This window comes from Pipistrellus hanaki (genome assembly GCF_964339955.1).
Source record: "Pipistrellus hanaki genome assembly, chromosome: 2".
NCBI lineage: Eukaryota > Metazoa > Chordata > Mammalia > Chiroptera > Vespertilionidae > Pipistrellus > Pipistrellus hanaki.
Window position 1 is genome coordinate 62,416,587 of NC_140504.1, and position 17,270 is coordinate 62,433,856.

Genomic DNA, 17,270 nt, shown 5'->3' on the forward strand with positions numbered 1-17,270 from the left:
CTAAGTTTTCTGGAATTGGTTATCTAATCTCATTAGACTTAAGGGAACTTTGGCTCTATTTCTAGTAGTAAAGAGAATAGTGATAGTCTATGGAATGATGCAGCATTAGAGATATACAAAATACTACTATTGGATACTCCTAACCAAATACTTATCAAAGGTCTGGGTGACCATGTATTTGATACTTTAGGACATTCTAGTATAATGATTTTAGCTGGTTTTTTCTAATTGCACTGGAAAAAGTGGGTTGGGAAGCTGGTGGGGGAGGTAGATGAAATCATAGCATCAGATTCCCAGCTCAAGCTCCGTATAAATGACCAGAAAGTTTCAATGTCTGCCCTGAAAGAAATATCTCCTATAGCAGCAAGGCTGAGATTTCTGAAAAATAAGATAAACCTTATTCTGTGAATGGTTGAATTACAACACAAATTTTCAAGCTTGCAGATTACCTTCTGTTAAGAGGAATAAATGGGATCCTAAAAATTGGAATGGGGATAGATGAACAGATACCAATGATGTTGGAGACCTCAAACCCCTAAATGCTGCTGAGTGTTCTTTGCCCAAAGTAGCAGCCTTTCTAACCCTGTCTGAAGAGGTTAACCCTCCTTTGACCTAAAAAAAATGCAAATGGCCTTCCTTGAGGTATTTGCCTTGAAAAACATTGCTATTCTTTTCAGGGCCTTCCAGACTCACTCCTTTCTGCTATAGACCTATAAGTAGACACAAGTCCCAGCCAGAGTCCAAAAGAAGGTACAAAGTGTATCCCACAAGAAAGTGTACTACACACTATATAACTTTCCAATTTATACACTTATAAATCTAAGAATAAGTGTGGAATTTGATATTAAAGTTGTGGGATAATGATTTTTAAAAAACATAAAATTAAGCTAAATGTATTTATATGGTCCATTAAGCAGAGATTCTGGATTGAATGCGGTAGCTTGTGGGGTAAGAAAAGACTGAAATTGTTTATTCATTTTATAGGGTAAAATATGGACCAAATGGTAGCCTATACTAAGTGAAAATTAATACCTGAACTGCCGTGGTATACTGTAGGGAGGTATCTAAAGACTAATGGATATTGAAATATTAAATTAGATTTCTCATGTAAGACCAGCTCTTTCACCCTAATGACCTTTCCCCATGACTGTGAGAAATGTTTCTAAAGAAAACCTCAACATTACTTAAGAGCTCTGTGGTCACTCTTCTCAGAACATCAGAAATCATAGTGATAACTGCTGTCATTGACGAGGATCCTTAGGTGCATCTTACTTGAATCCCCAGTGAATTATACTGAGTGAAAAAAAGGCAATCCTGAAAGGTTACATATACTATGATTCTATTTCTATAATAACATTCTTGAAATGACAAAATCATAGTGATGGAAAATAGATTAGTCGTTGTAGGGGTTAGTGATAGGGGGTGAAATAGAAGAATCCTAATAAAAGAGTAATATGCAAATTGACCATCACTCCACCACACAAGATGTGGTCAAAGATGGCCATCCCCATAAGAACACAAGATGGATACCACAAGATGGACAGCAGGGGAGGGAAGTTGTGGGTGATCAGGCCAGCAGGGGAGGACAGTCTGGTGGGACCAGGCCTGCAAGGGAGGGCAGTTAGGGGACATCAGGCCTGCAGGGAAGGGCAGTAAAGGGTGATTAGGTCTGGAAAGGAAGGCAGTTGTGGCAGACCAGGCCTGCATGGAAGGGCAGTTGGGAGGGAAAAGGCCTGTAGTGGAGGGCAGTTGGGAGGGGAGACCAGGTCTGCAGGAGAGGACAGTTAGGGGTGACCAGGTCGGCAGAGAAGGGCAGTTAGGGGCAATCTGGCCAGCAATGGTGCAGTTAGGCGTTGATCAGGATGACAGGGGAGTGGTTACGAGGCAATCAGGCAGGCAGGCAGACAAGCCGTTGGGAGCCAGCAATACTGGATTGTGCAAGGGCAGTAGGGCATCCATAAAGGGGTCTTAGATTGAAGAGAGTGCAGGCTGGGCTGAGGGACACACACCCTCATGCACAAATTTCATGCATCAGGCCTCTAGTGTGGTAATAAATGTATTCTGTATCTTTTCCTGTGGTGATGGATAATAAACATATGTGTGTTAATAAAATTGCATGAACCAATACACACGTACATACAAACAAACAATACCTGGGTAATCTGAATATAAGATTATTGAATTATAACTATGTCAAAATCTGGTTGTGATATTTTGCTATACTTCTGGAAGATGTTATCACGGGAAAACTGCGGAAAGGATACCTTTGATCTAGCTGCATCTTTTCCTACAACTGCAATCCTTAATTCTCTCATAATAAAAAGTTAAGTTTTAAAAAGGTGGTATTAATCCCATCATGAGGGTTACTCTTAAAACCCACTGATCTTCCAAAGGCTCCATCTCCAAATACCATTACATTGAGATTAGAATTGCAACATATAAATTTAGGAGAGATACAAACATTCAGTCATAATAATGAGTGAAGACAGGTCAGTTGCCATTTTGAAAAATTATCATCTGTTTTTAAGTGTCTATAATAAAAACACTTTTCACACTCAAAGCCACATGATCATGAGCTCAAATTCCAAAATTGCAAAATACAGGATTAAATAAGCAGCTACATAAGGAGATAATGTAGTCTTTATCGGATGCCTTCTCTTATTCCAATAAAGAAAAATAAAACTCCAACATTTAGATATTGAAAATAGGTTATAAAATAAAATTTCAAATATGTTTAAAGAAATAAAAAGAAAACTTTTAAAAATACATGGTCTCAAACAAAAAAAAAGCAAAAAAAATAAATAAATAAATAACCAACCACAATTTATATATTGCCCTATCCCCTTCAAATAAGTTTTGAACTCTTTATAACTTTTGCTCTAAGCATGTTTTACAGGCTTGGGGAAAAATTTTTAATTCAATAAATTTTTATTGTTCAGATTATTACAATTGTTCCTCTTTTTTATGCCCCCATATTTCCCCTCCACCCTATTCCCACCTCACCCCATGCCCTTACCTCCCCCACACTGTCCTCATCCACAGGTGTAGAATTTTTGTCCAGTCTCTTCCTGTACTCCACACACCCCTTTCCCCCAAGAATTATTTGTCCATTCCCTTTCTGTGTCCCTGATTCTGCTATATTCACCAGTATATTCTGTTCATCAGATTTTTAATTCACTTGAATTTTAGATTCATCTGTTGATAGGTACATATTTGTTGTTCATAATTTTTATCTTTATCTTTTTCTTCTTCTTCCTCTTCTTAAAGAATACCTTTCAGCATTTCATATAGTATTGGTTTGCTAGTGATGAACTCCTTTAGCTTTTTCTTATCTGTGAAGCTCTTTATCTGATCTTCAATTCTAAATTTTAGCTTTGCTGGATAGAGTAATCTTGGTTGTAAGTTCTTGCTATTCATCACTTTGAATATTTCTTGCCATTCCCATCTGGCCTGCATAGTTTCTGTTGATAAATCAGCTGACAATCATATGGGTGCTCCCTTGTAAGTAATTAACTGTTTTTCTCTTGCTGCTTTTAATATTCTCTCTTTGTCTTTTGCTCTTGGCAATTTAATTATGATGTGTCTTGGTGGGGTCCTCTTTGGATTCCTTTTGTTGGAGGTTCTGTGCACTTCTTGAACTTGTAAGTCTATTTCTTTCAGCGGGTAGGGGAAGTTTTCAGTCATTATTTCTTCAAATAGGTTTTAAGTGTCTTGATTTTTCTCTTCTTCAACTACCCCCATAATTTGGATGATGGTATGCGTAAAATTGTCTCAGAGGCTCCTTTCACTATCTTCATATTCTTGAATTCTTTTTTCTTTTTGCTTTTCTTGCTGACTGTTTTTTGCTTCTTTGCATTTCAAATCTTTGACTTGATTCTTGCGTTCCTCTAATCTGCTGCTAGGTCTCTGTATAATATTTTTTTTATCTCAGTCAGTGTATGTTTAATTTCTTTTACCATATTCTTGAGGGTCTCACTAAATTTATCAGCCTTTTCTAGGAAATTATTGAAAAAACCTTATAACGATGGTTTTGAACTCTATATCCAGTCATTTGCTTTCCTCCATTTCTTTCATTTGTGATCTGTTCCTTTGTCTCCTCATTTTCGCTACTTCCCTGAGTTGATAGAATGACTTTATGTGCTACATGTCCTATATGGTCCAGTGGCTCAGCCTCCCCAGTTACCTAAGGTGAACACTCTTGGTGCACCCCTTTGTGGACTGTGTGTTCAGCCTTGTTGTAGTTAAGTCTTGATTGTTGTTGGTATCACTGAGAGGAATTGACCTCCAGGCCTATTGGCTGTGAGGATCAGCTGTATCTATCTTAGAAGAACTTCTGTGCTGGAGACAGCCTTATGAGACAAGACTTGCAAAATTGCAAAATTGCAAAATCCTCTGTGCTCAGCTTGGATGGGGCAGAGTCTCAGGGCTGAGCAGACAACCTTGGCTTCCCATCAGCTCTGCCCTATGAGGCCCCTAGGTCTCAGTGTTTCTTGGTAATCACTGCAGTCCTCTTTGCAGGCACTTGCATGTGTGCCTCCAGACCTCTGCTTTTCAAGGATCTCCTAAGTTATCATGTGCTTCTCTCATGTCCCAACAATTCAGACTCCTTCCATATGAGTCTGAGTCCCCAAGGTCTCGCCCAGAGCTTAGGTTCAGTGCAGTCAGGAGCTTTCATCTCCCTCCTGCTAGAGAAAATTAGCCAAGCACTTAGCTGCCTGTTCACTCCTCACATGTGTCTCTGTACCTCAGTTTTTTGCAGCTCCTCTGAGTCTCCGTGCACCCCTCTTTTTTGTTCTAGTTGTAGAGTTTCCACTCATCCAGATTTCCTGTTGGTCTGGATGATGTCTCTTCTGTCTTTTAGCTGTAGTTTTGAAATTGTTGTGTGAGGCAGCAGTTTATGTGTTCACCAATGCCACCATCATGGTTTCTCTGGGGAAAAATATTGATAAGATATCTTCATGCCTAGCACATCTAACAGACTATCTCCTGGAGAGCAAACAAACTGTAACTCTGGCATCTGATCAACTTTAGCCCAAAATTCTCTTCCCTTCCTTGTTACCAAGCAACAGCAGCCATAAGTCTTTAAAAAGGGAAGCCACCCTTTGTTTACTGTCCTGTATTAACTATGGATACACTAGCCCTTTCCTCTTTTGGAAAGTAAAATAAACTTCCCCTTTGTATCGCTTCTTTTAGTTGTTAATTCTTTCACAGCCCACATTATTGGACAAACCTTAACAAAAGAGAACGGCAACTAAGTAATTGCGGTTTCACACATATATGGCTTCAGTTGAATTTTTAGGTTTGCAGACGTAGTACAAATGTAAAACACATTTTGTTATTTGATAGTTGGCTATTCAGCTGTTAATCAGTAAAAAAAAGTTTTTTGATCTGTTTTGTAGTTTTCGTTTGGCGTTCATTGAAAAATGGAAAATCAAAAGGAACATTTTCGTCATATTTTGCTTTTTTATTTCCACAAAGGGAAAAATGCATCGCAAGCTCATAAAAAGTTATGTGCTGTTTATGGTGACGAAGCCTTAAAAGAACAGCAGTGTCAAAATTGGTTTGCCAAATTTCGTTCTGGTGATTTTTCACTCAAAGATGAAAAATGCTCTGGTTGTCCAGTTGAAGTTGATGACGCCCTAATCAAAGCAATAATCAATTCAGACTGTCACCGTACAACACGTGAGATTGCAGAGAAGCTTCATGTATCACATACATGCATTGAAAATCACTTAAAACAACTTGGCTATGTTCAAAAACTCGATACATGGGTTCCTCACGAACTGAAAGAATCACAGTTAACGCAACGCATTAGCAGCTGTGATTTGCTAAAGAAACGTAATGAAAATGATCCATTTTTAAAACGACTGATAACTGGCGATGAAAAATGGGTTGTTTACAACAATATCAAGCAGAAAAGATCGTGGAGCAGGCCAGGTGAACCAACTCAAACAACATCAAAAGCTGATATTCATCAAAAGAAGGTTTTGTTATCAGTTTGGTGGGATTACAAAGGAATTGTCTACTTTGAACTCTTACCACCCAACCGAACGATCAATTCTGATGTCTACATTGAACAACTAACGAAATTAAACAATGCAGTTGAAGAAAAGCGGCCCGAATTGACAAATCGAAAAGGTGTTGTATTCCATCATGACAATGCAAGGCCACACACATCTTTGGTCACTCGGCAAAAATTAATGGAGCTTGGTTGGGATGTTTTGCCACATCCACCATATAGTCCTGACCTTGCACCATCTGATTAGTCTTGTAGGGATATGAACTTCCCTCTCAAAACTGCTTTTGCTGTGTCCCATAGATTTTGGATTGTTGTGTTATTGTGATTTGTTTCCAGGATGTTTTTAATTTCTGCCTTGATTTCTCTGATAACCCAGTCCTTGTTTAATAGCATGCTGTTTAGTCTCCATATGTTTGATTTCTTTGGATTATTTTTATTGTAGTTAATTTCCAGTTTTATGCCACTATGATCTGAGAAGATGCTTGGTATGATTTCTATCTTCTTGAATTTGAAGAGACTTTGCCTTTGTCCCAAAATGTGGTCTATCTTTGAGAATGTCCCATGTGCACTTGAGAAGAATGTATATCCTGTGGCTTTGAGGTGAAATGTTCTGAAGATGTCGATTAATTCCATCTGGTCTAATGAGTCATTTAGGATTGATATTTCTTTGCTGATTTTTTGTTTAGATGATTTGTCCAAGGGTGACAGTGGGGTATTAAAATCTCCTACTATGATTGTATTGCTATTAATCTCTCCCTTAATGTCCTCGAGTAGTTTTTTTTTTTTATGTATTTGGGTGCTCCCATATTGGGTGCATATATATTTATCAGGGTTATCTCTTCTTATTGGATTGTTCCCTTTAGTATTATGAAGTGGCCTTCATTATCTCTTGTTATGTCCTTCACTCTGAGATCTAATTTGTCAGATATAAGTATTGATACCCCAGCTTTTTTTTTTTTTTTTCAATTCCATTCGTCTGGAAAACCTTTTTCCATCCCTTCACCCTCAGTCTGTGTTCGTCTTTTTTTCTGAAGTGGGTTTCTTGTAGACAACAGATATATGGGTCTTGTTTTCTTCTCTAATTTGTTAAGCTATGTCTTTTGATTGGAGCATTCAATCCATTTACATTTAAAGATATTATTGATAAGTACTCATTTGATGCCATTTTTATTCTATACCTCTGTGTTCCTTCTTCGCTTCCTATTTATTTATTTTTACAGTAGACACTTTAGCATTTCTTGCATTGCTGGTTTGGTGGAGATAAATTCCTTTCGACTTTTTTTGTCTGTGAAGCTTCTAATTACACCTTCCATTTTGATGGATAGCCTTGCTGGGTACAGTATTCTTGGATTCAGACCCTTCCTTTGCATGACTTTGTATATTTCATCCCATTTCCTTCTTGCCTTATGAGTTTCTGTTGAGAAATCAGTTGCTAATCTTATGGGGGTTCCTTTATATGTAACTTTCTGTCTCTCTCTGGCTGCTTTTAAGATTCTTACTTTGTCGTTGGTGTTTGCCAATTTAATTATAACGTGCCTTGGCGTCGGTCTTCTGAGATTCAATTTGCTTGGGACTCTGTGAGCATCTTGGATTTGTGTGGGTTTTTTCTTCTCTATTTCAGGAAAGTTTTCTGTAATTATTTCTTGAAATACTTTTTCCATGTCTTCCTCAGTTTCCTTTCCTTCTGGAACTCCTGTTATTTTAATATTGTTTTGTTTTGCATTGTCCTAAAGTTCCCTTAAGCCCTCCTCCTGCTTTTTAATTTTTTTTTTCCAGAAGCTGCTCTAATTGGGTATTTTTTTCCATCTTGTCTTCTAGCTCACTGATGCGGTCCTCAGCTTCTTCTAGTCTAGTCTTGATGCTTTCTATAGAGTTCTTCTTAGTAGCGATGTCATTTTTAATGTCTTCTTCGTTCATCTTCATTTCCTCTTGGTTCTTCTTCATTTCCTCTTGTTTCTTATTCATATCATCAAATTTCTCTTCTATTCTTTTTAGCCATCCTATGATCATTACTCTGGTAATACCAGAGTTCTTGCTCTGGTAGGTGCTTGCCTCTGACTCGTTTACTTCCTTTTCTGGTGATGCCTGCTTTTCTTTCATGTGCAGGTTATTTCTTTGTCTCCCCATGGTCTCTCTTTTCAGGATGTCTGGTTAAGTGGTGTTCCTTCTCCTGCGTTGATTTAAAGGCACAAAATACAACACTACCAGGTACAACAGAAAAGGAACTTAATAGGAATGTATTTGCAATATTAATAACCTCCAATAAAGGTGGCCACTAGAGAAAGGCAAATTATGGTATAGGAGAGAAGGAAGAAAGGTAAAAATAAAATAAAAAATAAAATAAAATAAAGGGATAAATTAAGATATAGAAAGAGAAGAAGAAAAAGTAATGACGAAATGATGTTGGAAAACAGGGAAAAAAAGGAAAAGAGAGAGAGAGAGAGAGAGAGAGAGAGAGAGAGAGAGAGAGAGAGAGACAAGAAGCAGACTAAGCGATAAAGGGGAAACAAACTATATATATGTTGAGAGAATTCCCATAGAACAACCACTAATCCCAGCCAATGCCAGTAACAATACTTGGAGATTAATACAAACTACAATATCCACTATTATTAAGTAAGGCTATGATGTACAGAAGTAAAAAACAAACAAAAACAAAGGATTTTTAAAAAATGCAAAACAACAATAACAGCACAAGAATAAGCATAACAATTTCACTAAAAAGCATAAAAATTCACTATAATCAACATTCATGCAAACAGTGACAAAAGGATTGAGAGGAGAACAGGGTTTTTTTGTTTTGTTTTGTTTTGTTTTTAACTAGTTAATATAGTGAAGAGAGTGGTATTTATATACTTGGATCAGGGGTTGGAAATTAGGTCTATAGGTATGGTGAGAGCTTTAGCAGGGGGTATACAGAAAGAATAGAGGAAAAACTAAAGCCGGAAAGGGATAGGATAAACAGGAGACAAAAAGGGTAAAGATTAGTAAGAGAATGATGGTGTAAAGGTCGAGTTGAGATAGGGTTGAACGATGCTATAGTAGAGATTAAAATAGAATGAATACTAATCCCAATGTAAAATAAAGAGAAAATAAAATGGTACTGGAGAAAAAAAAGAAGAAAAAGGGAACAAAAAATGCAAAATAGCAGTAGTAATAGTGATGATTGAGATTGAAAGATGTAATAATTGAAAATGTAAAATCAAGTAAGGAAAAAAGAAAAAAAATTGTTTCTTAAGTAAAAGAAGTAAAAAATGAAAGTAAAATAAAATATGTAAAAAATGGAAATAAAATAAAGAATAGTAAAATTAGCATAAAAATGTCCAGTAGTGGTCATTCACTTCCTCTGTTATTGTATTTGGCATGCCTGATTCTCGGACCAGACAGTCTTACAGTTCCCAGCATTCCACTGTACCTCAGTTATTTGTGTCCATTTATTTTTGATTAGTTAAAAGTTAAAAAAAAAAAAAAAAGGCAGTTTGTAATTCAGCCCCTAGGTGGCAGTGTTTCTGGTTTGACCTCCCAGTCTTTTTGGTTGCTCTGGCCTTCTTTCTCAATGGCTCTAGCTGCCAGAGTGCCTGCTGGCTCCCAGACTATATCTTCTGGCTCCGATCCCTTGTTTCCAGGAAGGCAATTTCCCCCTGCAATTTCCCCGGATATGCCCAACCGGGCAGTTCTTCCCCAGAATTCAGAAGCAAGGGGGTGAAGGGGATCAGGCGCCAAGGTGTCCAGATGTTCCGCCCTTGGCGGGAGAGCCCCGATTCTTAACAATCTGTCCCATGTACCTTGGCATTTTAAAAAAGTCCCGCTTCTGGGGAAGATTACGCCAAACCCAGCACTGGGTGTTGCAGGGCAGGATTCTCGCTGCAGCTTTCTTTGGGCGCAGCTCGGCACAGGGGGGCCGCTCGGGTGCTCTGCTGCTACAGTCGCTGCTGACACAGCGGGGACCCAGAACCCTCACGCTATCCCCACAAACTCTGACCTTTCCATGGGTGATTGAAGAACTCCCTTGAATCCACCTGTTTGTGCCAATTGGGGCATCACAGCTGCTCAATGGACTCCTCTGCTGTGGGTTTTCCAGGCCTGAGAGAAGATCCTCCTTTCCTGGTAAGATGGCGCAGCCTTCCCTCTGAGACTGTAGCTCTGGGAGAGGTCTCCGCTGCCGCAGTGCTGGCTGCTTGGTCAGGAAATCCTGTCCAGCGGACCCTTCCTTACCCTCCTTTAGAGTTCCGCTGCCCCTTAGCTGCCAATCAATATTCCCTGAGCAACTTAGACACTGCTTTTATCTGTTCTGGGGCCAGGGTCAGAACAAGTCCGTCTGTTCGGTCGCCATCTTGTCCCGAGCTTCTCATTACACATTTTAAATGGATGATTGGTATAGTATGTAAGTTATATCACAATAAAGCTATGGCACCATAGCCAGTATTCTCAGTAGTTAGAGTGTTGGATTGTGCACCAAAAGGTCATGGGTTATATTCCTAGTCAAGGTCATGCACCTGGGTTACACGTTCAATCCATGGCCGCAGTCAGGCTCCTGTAGAAGGCAACCATTTTCTCTCACATGGATGTTTCTCTCTCCACTCCTTTCCACTCTTTCTAAAACTCAATGGAAAAAATATCCTCAGGTGAGGATTAACAAAAAGAATAATGAAATAAAATAAATGAAGCTATAGCAAAGAAAATAGTCAGAGCTTTAATCATCTCTGCAATATTTCATATACAAAGTTTAGCATTCACTAAAAAATAGCTATAAAAGTCAACATTGGCTAGAACCTATGATAGAAAGACAGATAATGGAAAGAGACACCCCCCCCCCCAAAAAAAAAAAAAATCCAAGTTTTGGAATTCTCAAATACAGAATTTAAGATACATCTAATTTAATTGTTATACATCTAATATACTTGTAATTAGAGACCCAGAAAAAGATGAGAGGGAATGGGACCAAAGCAATATTTGAAGAGATGATGGCCAAAAATTTTCCAAAAATGATGAACATTAATCCACAGATTCAAGACCCTTGGAAAAATGCAAGCAAGATAAATACAAAATTGCAACACCAAGGCAAATAATAAAACTGCTATAGAAGAAAGAAATCTTAACAGCAGCAGAGGAAAGGAGAGGAGATGTATTGCTTTCAAAGAACCACCGGTAAAATTGATACATATCTTTTCAGCAGAAACAATGAAAGCCGAAAGTCACTGTCAAAAATTGCTGCTGTCAAAGTGATGAAGGGAAACTCCACCAAACTGGACTTAGGAATTCTGAAAAAATGTTCTTCAAATGTTAAAACAGTTTATGACCAAAACAATTTAAAAGAACTAACCATCTTTACACCTACACTAGGACAAATTTCATTAGTCAGAAGAAAAATGAAAGTTTGAAAATGGATAAAGAAATGAAAGCCAACAGAAAGGGTAAGTTAAAAAAAAAAGTACTATAAATAACAGAACAGCAATGATAAATTTGGTATTTAAATATATAAACAATTAAAATGCCCCGAACTATAGCACAAAGAATGAGAAATGATATATGCTCATGGCATTATCTGGGAAGTTGTAAAAGTGCTAAATTCTATTAAGTTTTAACAAGTCAATATTCCCCAAAATATCCATTTAAAGAAGGGTAGAGAAATGTATAGTTAAAAAACTAATTGGGGAGGGAGGGGGGGATAAAATAAAAATAAATAATTAAAAGAACTTAGAAAGGGAGACATGAAATGGGTCAGATAATACAAAATAAATGCTAAGATGGAAGATTAAAAACCCAAACACATAAGCATTTACATGAAATATATAGAGAAGTAAAATGCTTTATTTCATTTTAAAAGATTATTAAGTGAAATATAAAAATGTTATTCAAATTTTATAAGAAAGTATATTACTTAAATATATAAATTTGGGAAAATTGGACTGATACATGCAAAAAAATGAAACTGGACCACCAATTTCACCATACACAAGAATAAACTAAAAATGGATAAAATACCTAAATGTAAGTTGGAAAACCATAAAAATCCTAGAAGATACCATAGGCATCAAAATCTCAGACATCTCTTGTAGCAATATGTTTACCGATACATCTCCCAGGGCAAAGGAAACCAAGGAGAAAATAAACAAATGGGACTACCTCAAAATAAAAAGCTTCTACACAGCAAAAGAAACCATCAACAAAATGAAAAGGGAGTCTAATCTATGGGAGTACATATTTGGCAATGATATATCCAATAAAGGCTTAATATCCAAAATATATAAGGAACTCATAAAACTTAACAAAAGGAAGACAAGCAATACAATTTAAAAATGGGCAAAAGGCCTAAATAGATACTTCTCCAAAGTGGATGGCCAAGAGACATATGAAAAAATGCTCAAAGTCACTGATCATCAGAGAGATGCAAATTAAAATGACAATGAGGAATTACCTCACACCTGCCAAAATGGCTACCATCAACAAATCAACAAATGACAAGGATGTGGAGAAAAGAATCCTAGTACACTGTTGGTGAGAATGCAGACTGGTGTAGCCATTATGGAAAACATTATGGTGTTTCCTCAAAAGATTAGATAGGAAACTGCCATTTAACTCAGTAAATCCACTTCTAGGAATATATCCTAAGAAACTCGAAACACCAATCAGAAAGTATGTATGCATCCCTATTTTCACAGCAGCACAATTTTTAATAGCTAAGATTTGGAAAGAACCTAAGTGCCCATCAGGAGATGAGTGGATAAAAAAATAGTGGTACATTTATACCATGGAATACTATTTAGTAATAAAAAGAAGAATCTCTGACCCTTTGAGCCTGCATGGAGGGACTTTGAGAATGTCATGTTAAGTGAAATAAGTCACAGAAAGACAAGTATCACATGATCTCACTCATATGTGGAATCTAATTAAACAAAATAATTGATGAATGGAGTGGATCCAGGAACATGGAAGCATGAAATAGAATGCAGATTCTCAGAGGGAAGTTGGGGGTGGGTAGGTGGGTGAGTGGGAGGTAATCAACCAAAGATCTTGTATGAATATATGCATAACCCGTGGACTTAGACAGTAGGGTGGTGAGGGCCTAGGATGTGGTAGGCTGGAGGGGGTCAATGGGGAAAAAAAGGACATAAGTAATACTTTCAACATTAAAGATTTTTTTAAAATAAAAGATTATTAGGTGGAATAAAAAAAGTTTATTTAAATTCCATAAGGAATTATATTATTTAAATATATAAATACATTTATAAATTACTTACATTTATTTAAATTATTTTTTAAATTTCTTAGGAAAATCATACCTTGCTTAATTATGTCTCTGAAACAGAAGATACAGATGATTGACAGAGCTTGAGGGGAAGGTGGGCAATCAAAAATGAAGACAGACTTTGTATGCGGATGAAACAATAAACAGGTTTAACCATGCTGTTGAAAGTTGCAGAGGTAAGGAGCAAAATAACTAAATTGGAAGGAAACCAATTACACTGGGAAGCAGAAAAGTTGAAGAAGATGTAAATGGCCTAATGTTCATTGACTGGCAGAAATTCAGGGAAAGCATGTGGGGGAGAACAATTAAAAATGTGTCATAAGAGCCATTACCCCCGAAAGCAGGTCTGAATTAGAGAACATCTTCATTTCTTATTTCTTTAGCCATGCACGTGCATTACATTGATTTACATTTTTATTTATTTATTTTTCTTTTCACCTTTTTATTAAGTTATTATCTTACCATTGCCCCCTGATTTACATTTTTAAAATTAGATGGCTGCACAAACACTTCTGGCAGTGAATTTTAAAGATAAATATTTCCCCCAGTTGATTATTGCTTCTACTTACGTTCTTGTTGGAAAGACAAAGGGACGATCTTCTCTTCATTCCTTAGAGGATGATCCATGTGCACAATCAGTTTTTGGAGTCTTAGGGATCTCACAGTCTCCAAGGAGATGTTGTACATTTTAGTGATGGTCACCGTGCCATCTGGGTTCTGTACAAGGTATTCTTTTGGTGGATTAATTAAGATTTGTGATGGAAAGACAGATATTTGAGGAACAGGTTTCCCCACAGCTGAGGAAGTAAATCTAAGAAAATCTTCAGAGCCAAGATTGGATTGGAGTTCAGTTTTTAATTCAGATACAGCTGAGGCACAAACAAACAAAAAAAAAAAAAAAAAAAAAGAAAAGAAAGAAAAAAAAGAAAGAGAAAAAACAAATTACTTATAAAAATATGTCATACCAGATTTCTATGATGGCAAAGATATGGACTTCCCAAAATCTCAATATATAAAGCCTAAGCGACCATTCAAGTATTCAACCAGTAATTATGACGTGCACTGACCACCAGGGGGCAGATGCTCAATGCACAGGCATGAAAACATGGAGCAGACTGATGAATTTCAGAGGGTAGGGAGGAGGGGGAAAGGGAGGAAGATATTAATCAAATATATTATATGCATACTAGAGTCCCAGTGATCCAAAACCGGCAGTCCAACATCCTCCAAAAGAGGGGTCCCAGATTGCAAAAGGGTGCAGGCCAGGCCAAGGGACCCCACCAGTGCACGATTCCATGCACCAGGCCTCTAATCTACACTAATAAAAGAGAAAAATGCTAATTGACTGTGCCTTTGCTATGCCCAAAGCCAATCAGAGTGAGTATGCAAATTAACCCAACAAAGATGGCGGTTAATTTGCATATGCTGAGGGAGGGAAGAGTTAAGAGTGAAGACAGCATAGAAGGAAGAGAGAGGGAAAGTGGAAAGCCAGAGGCTGCTGGAGGGAAAGCGCGGGTGGTGAATGTGGCTGTAGAGGCGGGCAGCTGAGGATGGCGGAGGCCGTGGCCGCGGGCGGGTCAGAGCTCATAGAGGCAGCAGGGCGGATGGGCGGGGTGGGGCAGGGCATGCAGTGGCAGCAGCGGGCATGCAAGGCCACAGAGGCAGCAGTGGCTGGGGGTGGGGGGGACTGGAGAGATGGGGGGGAAGGAGGAGGTGGTGGCGGCTGGAGGAAAGCCTGCCTAAACAGGCCACTAATTTGTACATAAAACCCAAATGTTAAAAACATGTCCTTCTCACATACCTCTCAACTCTTTTAAAAAACAAATCTCATCATTCCTTTTCTTATATCCACTACCATCCAATTTAAGAACAATTGGTGTCTCCTCATTCACTAAACCTTAAAATTACATTATATAAACCCCACTATTTTAAATGTATAGCAACATAACGAGATGACACTATTGCTGCTCCTTCAACATTTTGTTAATATGAAGATTGGGAAATTGTTACTCTCTTAGAATCTTCTTTTTCCCTTCTCCTCCTTCTCTACTATTTCTTTTCCTTTTCCTGACTTTTCCTAATGAAAATCTTGATGTGATTCATAAATTTTACCCACTCGATTAAAGTCAGTGCAAAAAAGTTACATAGAGGGCAGAACTAAATGCTATGCCTGGTTTTCAACTATGTATGTGAAAATGGGCAACCTATGTAACTATTATTAACTTCCATTTTTTTTCTTCTGTAAAATAATAATTTTTAGAAATTCTTTCCCTGGACCTTAACCTTCAAAGACCACTTCCCCATGTTATTTACTCTACATAAAAATTGTATACTTATGATGGTAAGGCAGATTTGTCCTTTCTGACTGCCCTGAGGGAACACATTAAACAGACATCTGTAGCAGGCTTCGTCTTCAAACGTCACTTTCTGAATAGTGATGAATGAGGAATTGGGTTCGATGACCTTGCAGTGTAGTCGATCTATGTATGGTGGAAGAATCTTTTCTCCATATTTACTGCTATACGTGGCAACATTTTGTGGCAACGAATCTTGGACCTTCTGCCAGGTAATTTGCACAACATTTGCTGGAGTTGTTAGATTGCAGAAAATTGTCACATTTCCACCTAATACAGCCATTTCCTTATTTTTGTGCTTTATTCTTTGTGGAGAACCTGCAAATAAAACCCAGTGTGTTATGTTAAGTAAAGTCAGTCAGAGAAAAACAAATACTGTATGATTTCACCTACATGTGGAAAATAAAGAACAAAATAAACAAAACAGAAACGGAGTCATAGATATAGAAAACAAACTCATGGTTGCTAAAGGGGAACTGGGTGAAAAAAGGTGAAAGGATTGAGAAATATAGATTTGTTAGCTACAAAACAGTCATGTGGATATATAGTACAGCATAGAAAATATATGCTAATTGACCCTCACACTGTCGCAAAGATGGTAGTGCCCACAGCAAATAAGGGAATATGCTAATTGATTTCCATGCCCTCCAAGATGGCAGCATCCACAGCCAATAAGGAGGGAAAATGTTAATTGACTGCCATACCCTCAAAGATGGTGGTGCCCACAACCACAAGATGGTGGCACCTGCCTCTGGAGTCCCCCAGTCCCCTCAGCCCCCCAACCCCTAGGGCTTGCTCTTGATGCAGGCAAGCCTTGAATGTCAGTCACTCAGCAACCCAGGGCCACCCGAGGCTCAGGTAACCAGAGCCAGCTCAGGCTTGCACTGCCGGGAATGGCAGCAGCAGAGGTGTGATAGGGGCATCGCCTTCCCCTAATCATTAGGTTGCCTCTCATCCCTGTACTGTGAGAGGGGGCAGGCTGGGCTGAGTGACCCCTCCTGCAGTGCATTAATTTCCATGCACTGGGCCTCTAGTATTGTAATAACTATGCATGATGCCAGATGGGTACTTGAATTATTGAAGGGGAACCACTATGTAAATCATGTAATTGTCTAATCACTATGTTGTATACCTGAAACTAATATAAAATAACTAGAAGCCCAGTGCACAAAACTCATGCACTGGGGGGGAAGGGGAGTCCCTCAGCCTGTCCCGGGACCTCTTGAAGTCCAGGAGCCCTCGGGGGATTTTCAACTGCTGGCCTAAGCCAGCAGTTGGACATTCTTAGCCCTGCCATGGAGGTGGGAGAGGCTCCCATCACTGCTGCTGTGCTCGCCAGCTGGAGTCTGGCTTCTGGCTGAGCAGCACTCCCCGTGTGGGAGCACTCTGACCACCAGGGGGCAGCTCCTGCATTGAGTGCCTGCTCCTGGTGGTCATTCCACTGTTTGGTCAATTTGCATATTAGCCTTTTATTAGATATAGGATAGTGAATATGAACTGTAACAGAAAAATTTAAAACTAAATAAATTAATAATTTAAAAATTGACAAAAAATATCTGAACATAACTCACCAAATATATATATATATATATATTATAATATATATATACATATACAAATATAATATATATATACAAATGACAAATAA

General features: G+C 38.2%; 2 protein-coding genes across 4 annotated transcripts in view; one reads left to right on the forward strand and one right to left on the reverse strand.

The window, feature by feature from the left end:
- LOC311617582 (histone-lysine N-methyltransferase SETMAR-like) overlaps positions 1 to 17,270 on the forward strand; it is a 485,271-nt gene that overhangs the window by 138,238 nt on the left and 329,763 nt on the right. The gene's annotated exons all lie outside the window — the stretch shown is intronic.
- LOC311617586 (OX-2 membrane glycoprotein-like) overlaps positions 1 to 17,270 on the reverse strand; it is a 41,363-nt gene that overhangs the window by 14,559 nt on the left and 9,534 nt on the right. For all 3 annotated transcript variants that reach the window (XM_084874058.1, XM_084874060.1, XM_084874059.1), the window contains exons 2-3: positions 15,602 to 15,940; positions 13,838 to 14,137 (exon numbers count right to left, since the gene is read on the reverse strand). In XM_084874058.1, the coding sequence (XP_084730184.1) occupies positions 13,838 to 14,137; positions 15,602 to 15,940 (639 nt within the window). The remainder of the gene's footprint in view (positions 1 to 13,837; positions 14,138 to 15,601; positions 15,941 to 17,270) is intronic.